General features: G+C 37.9%; 1 protein-coding gene across 4 annotated transcripts in view; it reads left to right on the top strand.

The window, feature by feature from the left end:
- Positions 1-621: 621 nt before the first annotated feature.
- The window catches only part of med25 (mediator complex subunit 25), a 33974-nt gene continuing 17635 nt past the window's right edge, over positions 622-16960 (top strand). For all 4 annotated transcript variants that reach the window (XM_061712297.1, XM_061712295.1, XM_061712296.1 and 1 more), the window contains exons 1-10: positions 622-761; positions 854-899; positions 1400-1524; positions 1630-1728; positions 2676-2796; positions 2989-3145; positions 6421-6539; positions 6687-6762; positions 11826-12082; positions 14787-14888. In XM_061712297.1, the coding sequence (XP_061568281.1) occupies positions 637-761; positions 854-899; positions 1400-1524; positions 1630-1728; positions 2676-2796; positions 2989-3145; positions 6421-6539; positions 6687-6762; positions 11826-12082; positions 14787-14888 (1227 nt within the window). In that variant the 5' untranslated portion in view covers positions 622-636. The remainder of the gene's footprint in view (positions 762-853; positions 900-1399; positions 1525-1629; positions 1729-2675; positions 2797-2988; positions 3146-6420; positions 6540-6686; positions 6763-11825; positions 12083-14786; positions 14889-16960) is intronic.

Here is a 16960-nt window from a genome sequence, read left to right as displayed (position 1 = left end):
CCTAAGAAAAGCTAGCTTAACCTCTTTCAGTCAATTTGCAAAGAGGATTTCAGGTTGTTTATGATGATCAACATTCAGAAAAGATTTGAGAAAAGAGAAAGCAAGTATAACTTAAAAGGAACAGAGATCTTTAAAAAACCAAGATTCAGGACTAAATTGATGGAACGTTGTGTTTCTGTGAAAGGAATCAGTTTATGGAACAATCTGAACAAAGAAACCAAAGAATCCAAATCAAACATTACATTCAAAAGAACAATTAAAACCAGTATGTTAAGGAAATATAATGAAAAATGTTAGTTAAGTTTGATTGACATACCCATAGCCGGCGGTAATTTTATTTTATGTTAGTTTTTTATTTACTTGTTGTTTTAAAAAAAATTAATTTGCGTTATTTGTAAATGTATTTCTTGGGAAAAAGGGGCAGATTAAATAAGATTCTTCTTCTTTCTGCTCCCTTTCATTCACAATTTAGGAACGTTTGTGTTTGTATTGAATTGTTTGATTTTTTTTTTTTTTAATGAAATGAAGAATAAATGAACTGAATGATCCTCCCTTATTAAATCCTTATGTTGAAGGGCTGTCTTTAAGTCTTGAATTTAACGGCCCTGTCCATCCCTCACATTCAGACCAGCGCTCATGGAGCCGTCCAGTAAACCTGGTTCCAACCAGGTGGCTGACGTGGTGTTTGTCATCGAAGGAACGGCAAACCTCGGACCATATTTCGAGTCTCTAAGGAAAAACTATATTCTTCCAGCTATTGAGTAAGTACTTGACGGTACTTGCAATTCACTGAGTCATAACTTTAAAAGTTGTCATAAATGAAAACTTGTGCTTGTGTGTTGCTTTTAAACAGATATTTCAATGGAGGACCGCCAGCAGAAACAGATTTTGGTGGAGATGTCAGTGTTCCTCTAATTTCAGTATTTTTGTTCACATTTAAAGTACTTTTAAAAGGATTATTGGATGGATTGGACTACAGGACTGTCTCAGAAAATTTGAATATTGTGATAAAGTTCTTTATTTTCTGTAATGCAATTTAAAAAAAAAAAAAAAAAAAATGTCATACATTCTGGATTCATCACAAATCAACTGAAATATTGCAAGCATTTTATTATTTTAATATTTCTGATTATGGTTTACAGCTTAAGATTAAGATTCCCAGAATATTCTAATTTTTTGAGATAGGATATTTGAGTTTTCTTAAGCTGTAAGCCATGATCAGCAATATTAAAATAATAAAAGGCTTGCAATATTTCAGTTGATTTGTAATGAATCCAGAATGTATGACGTTTTTGTTTTTGTAATTGCATTACAGAAAATCACAATATACTAATTTTCTGAGACAGTCCTGTATTAAGCACTGCTGGTAAAATCACCCTTGTCCTTTTTGTTGTTCTAGTATGGCGGAACACAGTATGGTCTGGTTGTGTTCAACACGGTGGACTGTGCTCCGGAGTCGTACGTCCAGTGTCACGCTCCCACGAGTTCGGCCTTCGACTTTGTTTCGTGGATCGACAGCATCCAGTAGCTACTTTCAAATTACTCTCAAAGCGGTGCTTCATTATGTCTCACATTGCTCTGTGCTAATCAGAAGGGGTATGGGAATTAATGACATGTTTTTCTGCACAGGTTTATGGGAGGTGGAGCAGAGAGCTGCAGTTTGATTGCAGAGGGACTTTCGGTGGCCTTGCAGCTGTTTGATGACTTTAAAAAGATGAGAGAGCAAATGTAAGGCACCGTTTCTGTCTCGTGTTGTTGTAATGCTTCGTTAAGCCAAACTAGAAGTAGTTTGAATCGTCTCAGCGACCACAGCGCAGCGGCTGCACATCCTTTCACATCCGTCAGAGGCAGTTCCAGAGGTGTCAAAAGTATTCACATTCATTACTCAGGTAGAAGTATAGATACTAGAGTTTAAAAATACTCCTGCAGAAGTTGAAGTATCAACTCAAGTTTTTTACTCAAGTAAAAGTATAAAAGTACTGGTTTCAAAACTACTTAAAGTATAAAAGTAATATAAGGGGGGAAAAGCCATTAGGGACAAAAGCCATTGAAAATTAATGCATCTTACTATAATGCAAATATATTAAAGAACAGAAGATATGATGACTAGTTGCCTATAAGTATTGTAATGGTGCAAAAAGTCAAACTTCAGAGGCATGTTATCATTTATCCTAACCTTTATTGGAATGTACATCCAAGTTTAGTTGCAGGAATCTGAGGGAACGGATGTAAGAACAAAACTGGACAAGAACATCTGAAACAACCACAACCAAATTCACTCTATCCGGATGGAGCAATTTAACTGGATAGTTTTATTTAAAGGCAGAAATGAAATAGATTAACGAGGCTGTTTTTAAAATGTAAAGAGTAAAAAGTACAGATAATTGCGTGAAAATGTAAGGAGTAAAAGTAAAAAGTCGTCTGAAAAATAATTACTCCAGTGAAGTATAGATAACCAAAATTTCTACTTAAGTAAGGTAGCGAAGTATTTGTACTTCGTTACTTGACACCTCTGGGCAGTTCCCAGTAGAAAAAAAAAAAAAAAAAAAAACAACCAAAAAATCTTTTCAATGTTTTGAAATTTCATCTATAAATGATAAGGTATTTTATTGATCTTCTTCTCCTGTGTGTGTGTGTGTGTGTGTGTGTGTGTGTGTGTGTGTGTGACGCTGTAGAGGTCAAACCCACAAGGTGTGTGTGCTGCTGTGTAACTCTCCTCCGTACCTGCTGCCGGCCGTGGAGAGCGTCAGCTACACCGGCTGCACGGCAGACAACTTAGTCAAAATCATCCGAGACGTAAGTGATCACTTCATTACCGTTAGCTGCTTCCATCATTCCTTTGATTACTTCATCCATTATTCTTATGACAGGTTTTTTTTTTTTTTTTTTTTTTTTTTTTTTTTTTTTTAAATGAATGAGGTAAAACTTCTGTTTCTAAAGGGAAATATTTGTGTTTTAACTGAAAGCATCTTATTTCCATTTTTGTAGAGAGGAATTCACTTCTCTGTGGTGGCTCCTCGGAAACTGCCCGCTCTCAGGGCTTTGTTTGAGTGGGCGTCTCCGGTGGGGGGGGGCGTCGAACCCGTCACCGACTACAGTCAGGACCCCTTCCACATGGTTCTAGTCAGAGGAATCTCACTTCCCCGTGAGTAACATGAGTTAAGATGTTTGTAGGTTTGTGTGTGTGTGTGTGTGTGTGTGTGTGAGGGGGGGGGCAGCAGCTTATTCATTTAATTTCAAATGACGTTTAGATTTGATTGATGAGCATGTTCCAGAAGTTCATTAAAGGTATTGTGACATCATTTTTAACATGCTTTTAACACTATTAAAAGTCTTGGCCAACATCCCTCAAATGTGTCTAAAAGAGTGTAACAAGAAAAACTTCACTCTAGTACTCCATTCCTGGCTTTTTATTACAGTGTTTTTTTGCGCCGTGAAAAACGCTTCCTTTTTCCCCTTTCCTGTCAATCATTGCTCCGCTCCTCCTCCAAACCTCCTCCAACCAACCGCTACACACTTCTGCCGTCTTCACACACACGCGCGCACACCGAACCACAAACACCGACACACAGCCCAGACAGGGCGACTACAGCCCGGGGATGAAGTCCAACCGGGACCAGAGGACCGGGACCGCAGCTCCCCGCGAGCAATACGCTCACAGCGGCGTCGGAGAGTTAAGCCGGGAGCGACAGGCGAAGCATGCACGGAAAAGCAGCAGGGCGAAGCAGACAGTCCACAGCAAACAATCATAGAAATAAAGGCATGCAAGCAGCAGTGTCCCCTTATCTTAAGTCCAGTCAGTGGCCGCGGGTCTTTCTTAGCAGTGTCTCCTCCGGTGATTAGAACAAAAGAGGCTCTAACAGCTCCGTGTTAAGCCTGATTTATGGTTCCGCGTTAAATCGACGCAGAGCCTACGCCGTAGGGTTCAGCGTACGGTGCGCGTCGCCGCGTAACCCTACGCCGTAGGGTCTGCGTCGGTGTAACGCGGAACCATAAATCAGCCTTTATGGTGCGCTGGAGAGGAGATGAGGCAGGGAGCTGGGTGGAGGGGGCGGTGATTTAGCGGGCCGTTACGTAACGATCCGCCACCAAACCAGGTGCGCCGTTTTTGCACAGTTATGCGGAAAATCCCAGAAAGCACACAATACACTGAATGTTAAAAGTTCGTTGTTTTTTGGGTGTTATTGATGTCAAGACACCCAACAAAACACAAAAAATCAAGAAAAATGTGTTTTTCATGTCACAATACCTTTAACTAACACCCGCTAAACCCATCCAACAATTATAAAGCAGACTTTTCTCAAATGAAAAACACGTCACTAAATGATCAATCGTTAACGCCATTAATGTTCGATCAGTGTTAAAATTACTGACTGGTTGAACATTTAGCATTTAGGATGTTATTTGTTTGTTTTTTAGATAACAGAGCTGTATAACAGGAGCTACTCCCGACAAAACGTTTGTTAATTATGTGGTTATTTTATAAAGTGAGCATGGACAGCTGCTGCAGGTCGCTCATTTACTGGGTGGGAATCACTTCAGATGGTACAGATCCTGCACCAAAAAGCATATTATGAAGCACTATGCACTTTATTTAGTTAGATTGATGTTTATTCTAAGATAGTTAACTGCAGTGACATGATGAATCCTGAGGTTTTGTAGCTTAACAGATGTGGCAGCTGCTGTAGTGAAAGCTTCTCATTAACACACAGGTTTTTTAGTTTTTTTGTTAGCGTTAATAAACATTTGTGTTCCAGGAGATTCCAAATAGCAAGAATGAAACTGCCTTAAGTGTTCGTGTCGTGCATGTTTTTCAGTGCAGCAGCTTCTTTTATTGTAGGTTTCCAAACTTGAGGCAAAAGTTTGTGTACTGTCTTTTTTTCTTTTGCTTTCTTTTCTGTTTCGGTATTCTAAGATCATATTTTTCCACTTTTACTGTGGTGTAACTAATAACATTTTCAAGTTTTAGAGGCTTGATTGTTATTGATATTAGATGTATTCAAAAGTTGACTCTTTACCTTCTAAACTTCTGCTTTTGACTCTGACATGCAGGATATTAATATCGGAGCCAAATCCTGACTGTTGTTGATCAATTTTTAGTGCACTTGTGTCCTGACCTCAACACAATTTGTAATTTCCGGGTTGCCCTCCTATTTTTTTGTGGATTAATCGTCTGGAAAATTTATTTTTTCTGATTTTGAGCTCCTTCGTGCTGCAAAAGTTATTCTAGGAGGACGTTTTGATACCAAAATAATACCAAAATATCCTCCAAGTAACCTCAAGCGCTGCTGTTCTCACGATTAAGTTCAGACAATTTCATATATAATATGGTTGCATGATGCTGGATGATGATTTGTCACATTTTTATTACTTTTTACACCGTTTTATTGAAACATCCTTTATTTATAGATATATATTTGTGGCAGTATTCAATGAAGAATTATGTTAAGGATTACACACCACGTCTCTGGGTGCAGGAGGTTTAAATCTACAGGAATCCTCAAGACCAGTTTTTTCCTGACACTAGACTTGCCAACCGTCCCTTGAAATACGGATTTGTTCCATAATTGGGAATTAAAAGTTGCATTCCGTATTGAACCAATACAGACGCAAATTATGCTCTTATTTATTTATGTCATAATATACAGGTGAAGGTCGGAAAATTATATATATATATATTGCAAAACTTCATTCGTAGTAAATTCAACTTAAGGTGAAACAAATATATTATTTCCCACTACATGCAAAGTGAGATATTTCAAGCCTTTATTTGTTATAATTTTGGTGATTATGGCTCACAAAAATTAAAATATATTATGAAATCAATAAACAATTCAATCATCAAAATTATAACAAATAAAGGCTTAACAAATTTTGCTTTGCCTGGAATGAGACTATGTAATATACATGTATTAGTTTCACCTTTTAAGTTGAATTATTGAAATAAATCAACTTTTACACCATATTCTAGTTGAATTATTGAAATAAATTAACTTTTACACCATATTCTAGTTGAATTATTGAAATAAATTAACTTTTACACCATATTCTAGTTGAATTATTGAAATAAATTAACTTTTACACCATATTCTAGTTGAATTATTGAAATAAATTAACTTTTACACCATATTCTTCACCTGTAGCTATATTCTACATCTGGGCTGATGTGGACGTACGTAGCATAGGAGGATATTTCAGTTCCTAATATGGTTGGCTGTCTGTACAGTCATGCAAGTTCAATGCTATTAAAGCACTTTAAACTTTAAATCAAAGCATTTTGTTTTTTCATATAAAATAAATACATTTCTATGCATTTTATTTTTGCTGAAATCGGGGTGCCCCTTATTTCTATTTCTGAAAGGTGTCAACCCTACCTGACTCTAAAGAAAAAGCTGAACTTTTCCTGCTGCCTGTGCTTAGTTTCCTCAGGTGGAGGCCCCGGCCCGCTCAAGCCCGTCCTCCCTCCCCAGCCGCTGACTGCCAGCCAGCCTGTTGCTCCGCAGGCGCCTCCACCCATTAACCCCCCCAACCCGTACCAGGTAATGGGCCAGCAGCCACCAGCGTGTGGCTCCCTGGAGACCAACCCCTGCCACCTGCTGCTGGATCCGTTTCAGAAGCCATTGTCTATGTTCCCTCTGTAAACCATTTAACCCGGCATTGTCTGCCTTTAATCTGCCTCCTGACAGAACCCGGCCTCCCTGACTCCTGCTCAGATGGCTGCACAGATGGTGGTGGACCACGCCAACAACCAGAAGAACCGCTGTGAGTGGACCGGACACTTTACACTTCATGTGTAGCACGCTTTACATACTTTTGTTTCATTATTTATTGGTTTTTAACAGCAGATTAAATTATTGCTTTCTTTTGTACAAGAAAAATCTTTTAGAGACCTTTGTACAAAATTATTTTGTATATACTAGCTAGGGATGGGCGGTATGGACTAAAAAACTTATCACGATAATTTCTGGCATTTATCCTGATAACGATAAAAATTACGATAAAAGAAATACCAATTCAACTCCACCTTTGTAACTATAAATCTATCACCACATTCAGTCTTTGGAGCCCCCAAAACACTGCTCTAAAAGAATAATAAATACTACTAAACTACACCAATTAAATTGAAAAAAAACAATTAAATGAGTTGCACCTGTACTGCAAAACTGCAATGATCAGATCCGCCATGTTTGTTACACAAAATCTTTCTTTCTTTCTTTCTTTCTTTCTTTCTTTCTTTCTTTCTTTCTTTCTTTCTTTCTTTCTTTCTTTCTTTCTTTCTTTCTTTCTTTCTTTCTTTCTTTCTTTCTTTCTTTCTTTCTTTCTTTCTTTCTTTCTTTCTTTCTTTCTTTCTTTCTTTCTTTCTTCGCAGAACCGTAAATCAGCTTTACACAAAAACGTCATCAACGGGAATTTATCGTTTTTACCGCGAGATGACAAATTCTTACCGTGGGGAATTTTTTTGACGGTAAAATATCGCCCATTCCTAATACTAGCTCTTTTTTTTTTACACTATATTTATTGACATTTTTTAAATTATTACAACAATACAGTTACCGTATATCTGTTAATAAAATGTACAATAAAATAGAAAAACCAAAGACAAAACACACAAGCATAGCAGACATAAAGATACAGAGACAAAAACAAAACAGAATCCTCCCTACATTATCATTATCATTCAACAGAATCATCCAGTACCGGTCCCAATGGATTACTCCTCATAAAACGCATGAACTGTCCCCAGATTTCCCAAAAGTCATCAGATTTCCCTTTCATGGCATATGTCAATTTCTCTAATGCAAGACAATTTGAGAGTTCTTTGTACCATTGCTTGATGTCTGGGTTCTTCCAAAACAATGCTATTGTATGTTTAGCCTGGAGAAGAGAGTAAGTTATCATACTCTTCTTTTTACTGTTTATTTTGAAGTTATTAGGAAATATACCTAAAATACACAATAGTTATATACTAGCTCTTACTCAGCTGCCTATTGTCCCTAATCAGAAAGAGGAAGGATGATGGGGACATTGCCAAAAAAAAACAAGAGCAGTGGTTTTTACATTTACTTGGACGTTTTCTCTTTGCCAAAAGTGTGCAACTGAGACGTTTCATCTTTACTTCACTTCATGTCTTAATACACCGTACAGCCATATTGAACTTCAGGCCTGCAGTTCACTCCAGAGAAAGTTGGCACTTTCTCTTTTATACACTTTTTGAAAATTTGTGATAAGCATTCCAGCACGGAAGATACCAAACTATAAAGCTTTAAGGCGGGGGTGTCGGGCTCTATTTCAGCTGTGTGGTTAGTGTCAAAGGGGTCGGTTGTAGCAGCTGGAAGGAAGCTTAAATGTAGCTACAACTCCAATTCCCCAAAAGTTGGGACACTGTGTTAAATGTGCATAAAAACAGGATGCAATGATTTGCAGATGTCATAAACCCAAATTCATCATGATATCATATTTCCCATGAAATGACAAAATGTCAGTTTCAACATCTGATATCTTATGTATGTTCTGTTGGGAATAAAATATGGGTTTATGAGATTTGAAAATCGTTCGCTTCTGTTTTATACCTAAGTTTTCTTAGGTATAATATGCGACATGTCATTATGATTAATGTATGTCCTTACAACAGTACAGGATTGTAAGTACATGAATATCTTTGCATGTTCAGATAAAATGAGGTGTTGGGCCAGATGTGGCTCGGAGTTTCAGGTGTTATTTTGTCTCATTCTTCCTGCAAATTCCTTTAAAGAAACCAACAGTATGTTGACATCGGCAGGTGTTTACACACAGGGGATGATTGGGGACAGATTAGGGATGTAGGCAGGCCCGTCTATACTCCGTTCTTCCTCAGCCATGCGTGCAGAATGTGCTTTTGCATCGTCATGTTAATGTGTGGATGGAGTGGAGAATAGGGCTGGGGATTGATTCAAATATCAAGAATCGATTCGATTCCGATTTTGATTCAGAATCGATTATCACGCTTTGATTCGATCCGATATTGATTTGGGTTACTGTTAATAAAACAGTTTTTTCAGCTGTTGCATTAATTATATGACTGTAGTTCTGCAACATATTAATACTAGTATTATATTGAGATTAAACAGCAAGTATTGGCAGCTAATGATGCTGTAAGGACCAATCAGCTCCCAGAATGCTGATAGAACTGCTTTCAGAAACATCATGTGGGTCAGAATTACCAAACAGATCCAGGGAGGAAACAGAGACGGATGAAATCGCTTTTATTTTTTCCCACATTTATGAGAATTTGGTTTTTAACATTTATGCAAATGTAACCACAAGACGGTATATAAAGCAAAGAAATATAGACAATTTTTGCAATTATAACTGAAAACTTTAATGTTTTCATACCTTTAAACATATTTAGAGGCAAAAACATGGCACCAGTTATTCTCGTGTCGAACAAAATATTCCTTTTTTGGGCATAAACAAAAAAGTACCAAAAGTTGTAATGTAATGATGAAAGAAAACTAAAAAATATTGTATTTATTTATTTTTTTTTATTTTTTAAATCGATCTTTAGACATATGAATCGATTTTTAGGAATTAATATGAGAATCGATTTAAAACCGGAGAATCGATCTTTTCAACACAGGCCTGGTGGAGAAGATGCGGTCTTGAAAGCAGCACAGGTTCGAATATCAGTGTACTTTCCTACATTGCGGAGGTGTAAATGACCTTTGCCAAGGCCAATGAGTCAACCCTGCACCATCACACAGGCCGGCTTTTAGACTCACATTTCCACCAAAAAAGATCTGGAATCCTCATTTGATTTACTGCAATCCACATTGTGACGGTTCATCTCAGCCCGAATAGTCCAATGCCGTCTGTAGACAAGGTTAATATCGCACTCCTTTTTGGGTGGTAAAGTTTTATGCGGCATTTTTGAACGCGGGTCCGTATTGTCATGCTTGACAAAGGCGAGGGGGTGATTTCAGTCGCTGATGAATGACAGGTCCTGATTCTGTCTGGCAGCAGAAGTCACGGCTGTGTAGCGGAGGAACGAAGTGCACTGAAAACCCTTTAGATTATCCTGAATCATTGAACGATGTGTGTTAGAGAGGAAAATATGTAAATCCCTGCCACTCTTTCATTGAGGAATGTTGTTTTTAAACTTTTCTTGTGCATTTGTCGACAAAGTGCTGATCCTCCGTCCACTTTTGCTCCTTCGCTAAACTTTTAGTGGAAACTGCTTTTTGTTTAGTTTAATTATTACAATCACCTCTTTTGAAAATGTGCCTGAAACACAGGATTTTATTCCAACTCCTAAATAGTCCTAAAATTCCCCCAAAGCCACTGTTTTTTGGGATGTGTTGCACTGAAATGGACAAATGGATGTATATTAACGAGTAAAATAAAGCTGCAGGGAGAAAATATGCGAGCAAAGAAATGTATGAGAAAGATTTTTTTTTTTAAACATTTTCCTTATCATCTCTTCTTTTTTATTTTAGTTTATTTGTATAGCACAATTCAACACAAGGTAATTCAAAATGCTTTACATCAACATTGAAAACGGCAAGACACAATTAAGCAGTAAATAACAAATAAACTGAAATAAAATGATAAGAAAAGAGGTAAAATAATAAAAAGCACAAGTTGTTAAAAAGTAAGGGCAGTAGAGTACAGCAGGTACACATTACATTCTTAAAATGGCAAGAATTACGTTTCTATACGGTCAAAACGTACAAAGACCGGGTCAAATACAGTATTACAAAAGTAATCTGTAACAATTCGTACGGTGAATTAAACCAATTTGACAATTCTATGCCACGATGCCTGTTTCCAGGTCTTATTTCACGTGGAGAATTACGTTTCTATACGGTCAAAACGTACAAAGACAAGGTCAAATACAGTATTACAAAAGTAATCTGTAACAATTCGTTACGAATAGCAGGATTTTAAAGGTATTGTTACATCATTTTTAACATGCTTTTAACACTATTAAAAGTCTTGGCCAACATCCCTCAAATGTGTGTAAAAAGGTGTAACAAGAAAAACTTCACTCCAGTACTCCATTCCTGGCTTTTTATGACGGTGTTTTTTTGCGCCGTGAAAAACGCTTCCTTTCCCCCCTTTCCTGTCAATCATTGCCCCGCTCCTCCTCCAAACCTCCTCCAACCCAACCGCTCACAGCGGTGTCGGAGAGTTAAGCCGGGAGCGACAGGCGAAGCATGCACGGAAAAGGAGCACGGCGAAGCAGACAGTCCACCGCAAACAATCATAAAAATAAAGGCATGCAAGCAGCAGTGTCCCCTTATCTTAAGTCCAGTCAGTGGCCGCGGGTCTTCTTAGCAGTTTTCCTCCGGTGATTAGAACAGAAGAGGCTGTAAACAGCTCCGTGTTAAGCCTCATTTATGGTTCCGCGTTAAATCGACGCAGAGCTTACGCCGTAGGGTTCAGCGTACGGTGCGCGTCGCCGCGTAACCCTACGCCGTAGGCACTGCGTCGGTGTAACGCGGAACCATAAATCAGCCTTTATGGTGCAATGGAGAGGAGAGGAGGCAGGGAGCTGGGTGGAGGGGGCGGTGATTTAGCGGGTCGTTACGTCACGACCCGCAACCAAACCACATGCGCCGTTTTTGCACAGTTATGCGGAAAATCCCAGAAAGCACACAATACACTGAATGTTAAAAGTTTGTTGTTTTTTGGGTGTAATTGATGTCAAGACACCCAACAAAACACAAAAAATCAAGAAAAATGTGTTTTTCATGTCACAATACCTTTTAATGTAAATGTTGACCATGAATGACTGTAAAAGATCTTTTAGGTGACTATTTGTGTTTTCCTGTCTGGTCTTCCTCCAGTCCAAGGAATGGGCAACCCCGGTCCTCCGTTCACGAGCCAGCCAACCATCCCATCCGTTCCCGGGATGGGCCTCACTCAGCCCAGCATAGCAACAGTTACCACAGCAACCAAGCCAATAATGCAGCATCAAGTTCCTCCCAATCAGCAGCAGCAGGTCCCGCCTCCAGGACAACCGGCACAGAATCAGCAGCCGCAGCAGCCGCCGCAGCAGCAGCCGCCCCCGAACCAGCCCCCTCTCTCAGGACAGTCCGCCATGGTGAGTTACCTCCTGAAAATCATCATAGTCCCATATCCCTCACACATGGAAGGCTCTGCTTGTTCTGGGTTGTTGCCCCCCCCGACAATATAGTATCTTCTGAGCAAAGATGGATTAGAAAAGGAGATTTTCTGCAAAGGCTACTGCTGTGCATGCCTGTAAACTTTATGTTGTCTTCAGCAAGTGGAAACAAAAGTGCGCCCTCTTTCTATTTAAAGGTCTGATATATCTTTCTTTCTTTAGCTTTCTTTATCCTTTATTTCATTCATTAAAAGAAAAACTAAACAGTTCAATATACAGGACTGTCTCAGAAAATTAGAATATTGTGATTTTCTGTAATGCAATTACAAAAACAAAAATGTCATACATTCTGGATTCATTACAAATCAACTGAAATGTTGCAAGCCTTTTATTATTTTAATATTGCTGATCATGGCTTACAGCTTAAGAAAAGTCAAATATCCTATCTCAAAAAATTAGAATATTCTGGGAATATTAGTCTTAAACTGTAAACCATGATCAGCAATATTAAAATAATAAAAGGCTTGCAATATTTCAGTTGATTTGTAATGAATCCAGAATGTATGACATTTTTGTTTTTTTAATTGCATTACAGAAAATAAAGAACTTTATCACAATATTCTAATTTTCCGAGACAGTCCTGTAATTACCGTACAACAAATCTCTTTCCTTGAATGAAAGGGAACAGAAAGAAGACTAAGCTTATTTTATCTGTTTTCCTAAGAAATCAAATTTCAATGAATGTAATAATAAAAAAAACTCTAAAATAACAATTTGGTCCTTACCCGCTCTTAAAATTGAGGTAAATGCATCTTAACTGGACATATTACAGGGAATCATTATTAAGTTAGCACAGACTACGTAAAAATGATGAAACTGTGTGCAAAATAAATAAGTGTGCCCTTACTGCTTCCATTACAATTGCTGCTGGTTAATGCACGTGATTTATTCATCATAAACAAGAGAAAGCACCTCTATAAAAGCAGAGGTTCTAGTTAAGAGTTTGCTGGTCTGTAGCACTCTGCTGTGTTTTAACACAAGGTCAAGGAGGAAAGACAGAAATGATCTTACAGAAGCAATCATCTGGTAATTGCTTCTGCCCATCAATCTGAGAAGGGGCGATGCTATTACCAAACACTCCAAGTGTCATTCTCCAACAAGAAAGATTATTCACTTGCAGAATACATTAAATTCAGCTACCAAGGTTCTCCGGAGCAGAAGTCCCAGCAAGTTCACCCCAAGGTCAGTCTGTGCAACGCTCGGAGAAACCTCTAAATCACCGCAGAGCCCGATCCTCGGCTCTGCAGAGCTCGGCTCCCATGTTCAATGTTAAAATGTTTGACAGTGCGGTTGAAGGGTTGCAAAGAATCCTGTTCCGTCTGAAAACGACGTGGAAAACTGGCCTAAAACTCCTCCTCAAACAATGTGAGAAGCTGACAGCATCTTACAGAACACAAGAACACAAAATTATTGTTGTGGAAAGTGGCTGTACGGTTGAATCATGGGCTATACTTAGACTTGTTCATATATTTAATTCACTATTCTCCCCCTTTTAAACCATGTTAATTTTTTTAATCTAGAAAGACGAGAATAATAGGATCATCCCATTTAAATAAAGGATTCATAGAATTAAGTCATTTTGACATGTTCAAATGTACAACGGAATATTAAGGCCAAACTAAGACAAAAAAAAATTGGAAATTACGAGAATAAAGTCGTAAAGTTACGAGAATGAAGTCGTAATAGAATAAAGTCGTAATATGAGAATAAAGTCGTTATATTATGAGAATAAAGTCGTTATATTATGAGAATAAAGTCGTAATATTACGAGAATAAAGTCGTAATATTACGAGAATAAAGTCGTAAAATTGCGAGAATAAAGTCGTAACATTATGAGAATAAAGTCGTAACATTATGAGAATAAAGTCGTAATATTATGAGAATAAAGTCGTAATATTACGAGAATAAAGTCGTAACATTGCGAGAATAAAGTTGTAACATTATGAGAATAAAGTTGTAATATTATGAGAATATAAGTTATGAGAACTCTTCTCCCTGTGTAAAAATGAGGAATATTGAGCATCTTGTGAAGTTATATTTATATATTTATAATATATTTAATATTACGACTTTATTCTCGTAATATTACGACTTAATTCTCGTAATATTACGACTTTATTCTCGTAATATTACGACTTTATTCTCGTAATATTACGACTTTATTCTCGTAATATTACGACTTTATTCTCGTAATTTCCATTTTTTTTTTTTGTCTTAGTTTGGCCCTTATACTCCGTCGTACAAATTTAAGTAACTCATTAAAATAAAAATAAAAAGCGCAAAACGAGGCAAGACTTTTATTTAAGATGCTGTAACAGTCTTGAGCAAATCGTCAAAAGCCTCATATCAATATGAATTGTAAATGTGAGCGCTGCTGATCTGATCAAGACCAGACAATGTTCTCTTTTCACCAGAGATCAGAGAATAAAGTGAAAATCATTTGATAAAGTTCCACTTTTATCATCATGTGTTTATATATAGCTATGTCTATACTCTAATGGTCTGTGTTGTTTCTTTTTAAATTGAAAGAGTCTGTTTATTTATAACAGTTATAAAGGCTGTTCTGGTCTTTAGCGGCACTGAAAAGTTTTTTTTTTTATGTGCTGCTTCATTTTCTTCACAGGCTGCTGTGGCTGCAGGTCAAGCCAACGCCACGACGATGGGACAACCTCAGGGTCTAGCAAATAAAATAGTGGCGTGGACCGGAGTTCTGGAGTGGCAAGAGGTAACACACGACATGCTTCTGCTCTGGAACTTCAAATAACCACCGTTTCTTTTTTATTATCCAATCCAATCCACTTTATTTGTATAGCACATTTTAAAAACAACAAGGTTACCAAAGTGCTGCACAATGAGTAAAATAAAACATGATAAAATAGTAAAAACTAAAAACAGAGTAAAATAGATAAGAGCACATAAAAGCAGGAAATAAAAACACACCAGACAGACAACAACCAGTGATTCATAAACATAAAAGACAAGACAGAGACCACACAACTCTCATGCTGGATTAAAAGCCAAAGAATGAAAATACGTTTTAAGACGAGATTTAAACATTTCTAGTGTGGGGGCCATTTTGATGTGGGGAGGAAGCTCGTTCCAGAGTTTAGGGGGTATAACTGAAAAGGCTCGGTCGCCCCTGGTTTTTTGCCTAGTTTTGGGAACGACCAGGCGTGACTGAGTAGAAACCTCAAAGACCTAGAGGGAGTGTACACATGTAGGAGGTCTGAGATATATTTTGGTGCCAACCCATTTAGTGACTTAAAAATAGTGATGCACCGAAATGAAAATTTGTGGCCGAAACCGAAACCGAAAATAATAATAAACACTTGGCCGAATACCGAACAATACCGAACATGGTTCTTCAGCAGTTTTTCATTTATTTTGCCAGTTTTTTCACCATTGCATAAATCAAATACATTTGATTTAGGCATGCTTTTCAAAGAAAAAAATCTTTTACAAAATTACAAGGTAGAAAATATTTATTGAACATAAAAAAATGAAACATTTTTAATTTCCCATTATGTTGTTTTGGTTCCACCTCCTGGTGAATGTTAGGTAAAATTCTTATGGGGTTAGTTTTTGGTTGGCCAACGATTTATGTAGTGCGCAACGTTACGGGACGGAGCGGCCAGTCTATTTCTTTATTTTACAACGCTGTTATTAATTGTTTGTTTTTTTTCCCCACTTATTCCACCGAACACCGAAAGTGTTTTTTTGTCATTTTCGGCCGAACAATTTCAGTTACCGAACAATCGGTGCATCACTACTTAAAAACAAACAATAGTATTCATGATCATGCTTGCGGGTTCCTGTTAAAAGACGAGCAGCCGTGTTTTGGACTAACTGTAAGCGTGCAAGGGAGGTCTGGTTGACGCCAGTATAGAGGGCATTACAGTAGTCCAAACGGGTTGAGATAAAAGCATGAATCACTCGTTCAAAATCATTAAAAGATAAAACAGATTTAATTTGAGATAAAAGCCTCAGATGATAAAAACTGGATTTTACTACACAATTTATTTGCTTGTCCAGTTAAGATCATTGTCCATTTTGACGCCGAGGTTGGTGACTGTGGTTTTCAGGTAAATGTGTAAGGAACCCAGATCAATGGGAGGGCCATCACAGGCCCGATTGGGTCCAAACACCATGACCTCAGTTTTACCTTCATTTAGATTTACAAAGTTTAATGCCATCCAGGCCTTAATGTCCTTTAGTCACTCTAGCAGAGGCATCAGGGAGCTGTTGTCATTTCTTTTGAGGGGCAGGTAGATTTGAGAGTCATGCCATGCTTTTTAAAAATCAGTCCAAGAGGGAGAAGGTATAAAGAAAAGAGGATAGGTCCGAGAATTGAACCCTGGGGGACTCCACAAGATAAAGGGACAAAAGACGATTGGGAGTCACCAAGTCTGACTGAGAAGCATCTCTCGGACAGATATGACCTGAACCATTCCAATTTTATTATTAGTACAGCGTCATTAATTTCTCCTAATTTCTGCCTCCTGTGTTGGGCCGGCACCAGGGCTACAGTTGCTGCTGATGCATCGACTGTAGCCGTATCTCCCCTCGTTCGTTTGTCAGAATTATTGAAGTAAAACAAGAAGCTTGGGAAGGTCTTAATCTACAGAAACGACCGCACCGAACACGCTGGCAGCATGAAACATGGCTCTTAATCTGCGACTTCCTCCAGCAGCTACCTTATTAGGCTTTCAGTTCAGCAATCGATTATTTTCTGCAGCAATTTGTAATCCTGGGAAGAAATACTCTGCAGAATCTAAAACTCATTTGGAGAAAAACAGT

Source organism: Cololabis saira, chromosome 21 (genome assembly GCF_033807715.1).
Source record: "Cololabis saira isolate AMF1-May2022 chromosome 21, fColSai1.1, whole genome shotgun sequence".
Lineage (NCBI taxonomy): Eukaryota > Metazoa > Chordata > Actinopteri > Beloniformes > Belonidae > Cololabis > Cololabis saira.
This window is presented reverse-complemented; position numbering and strand designations above follow the sequence as displayed.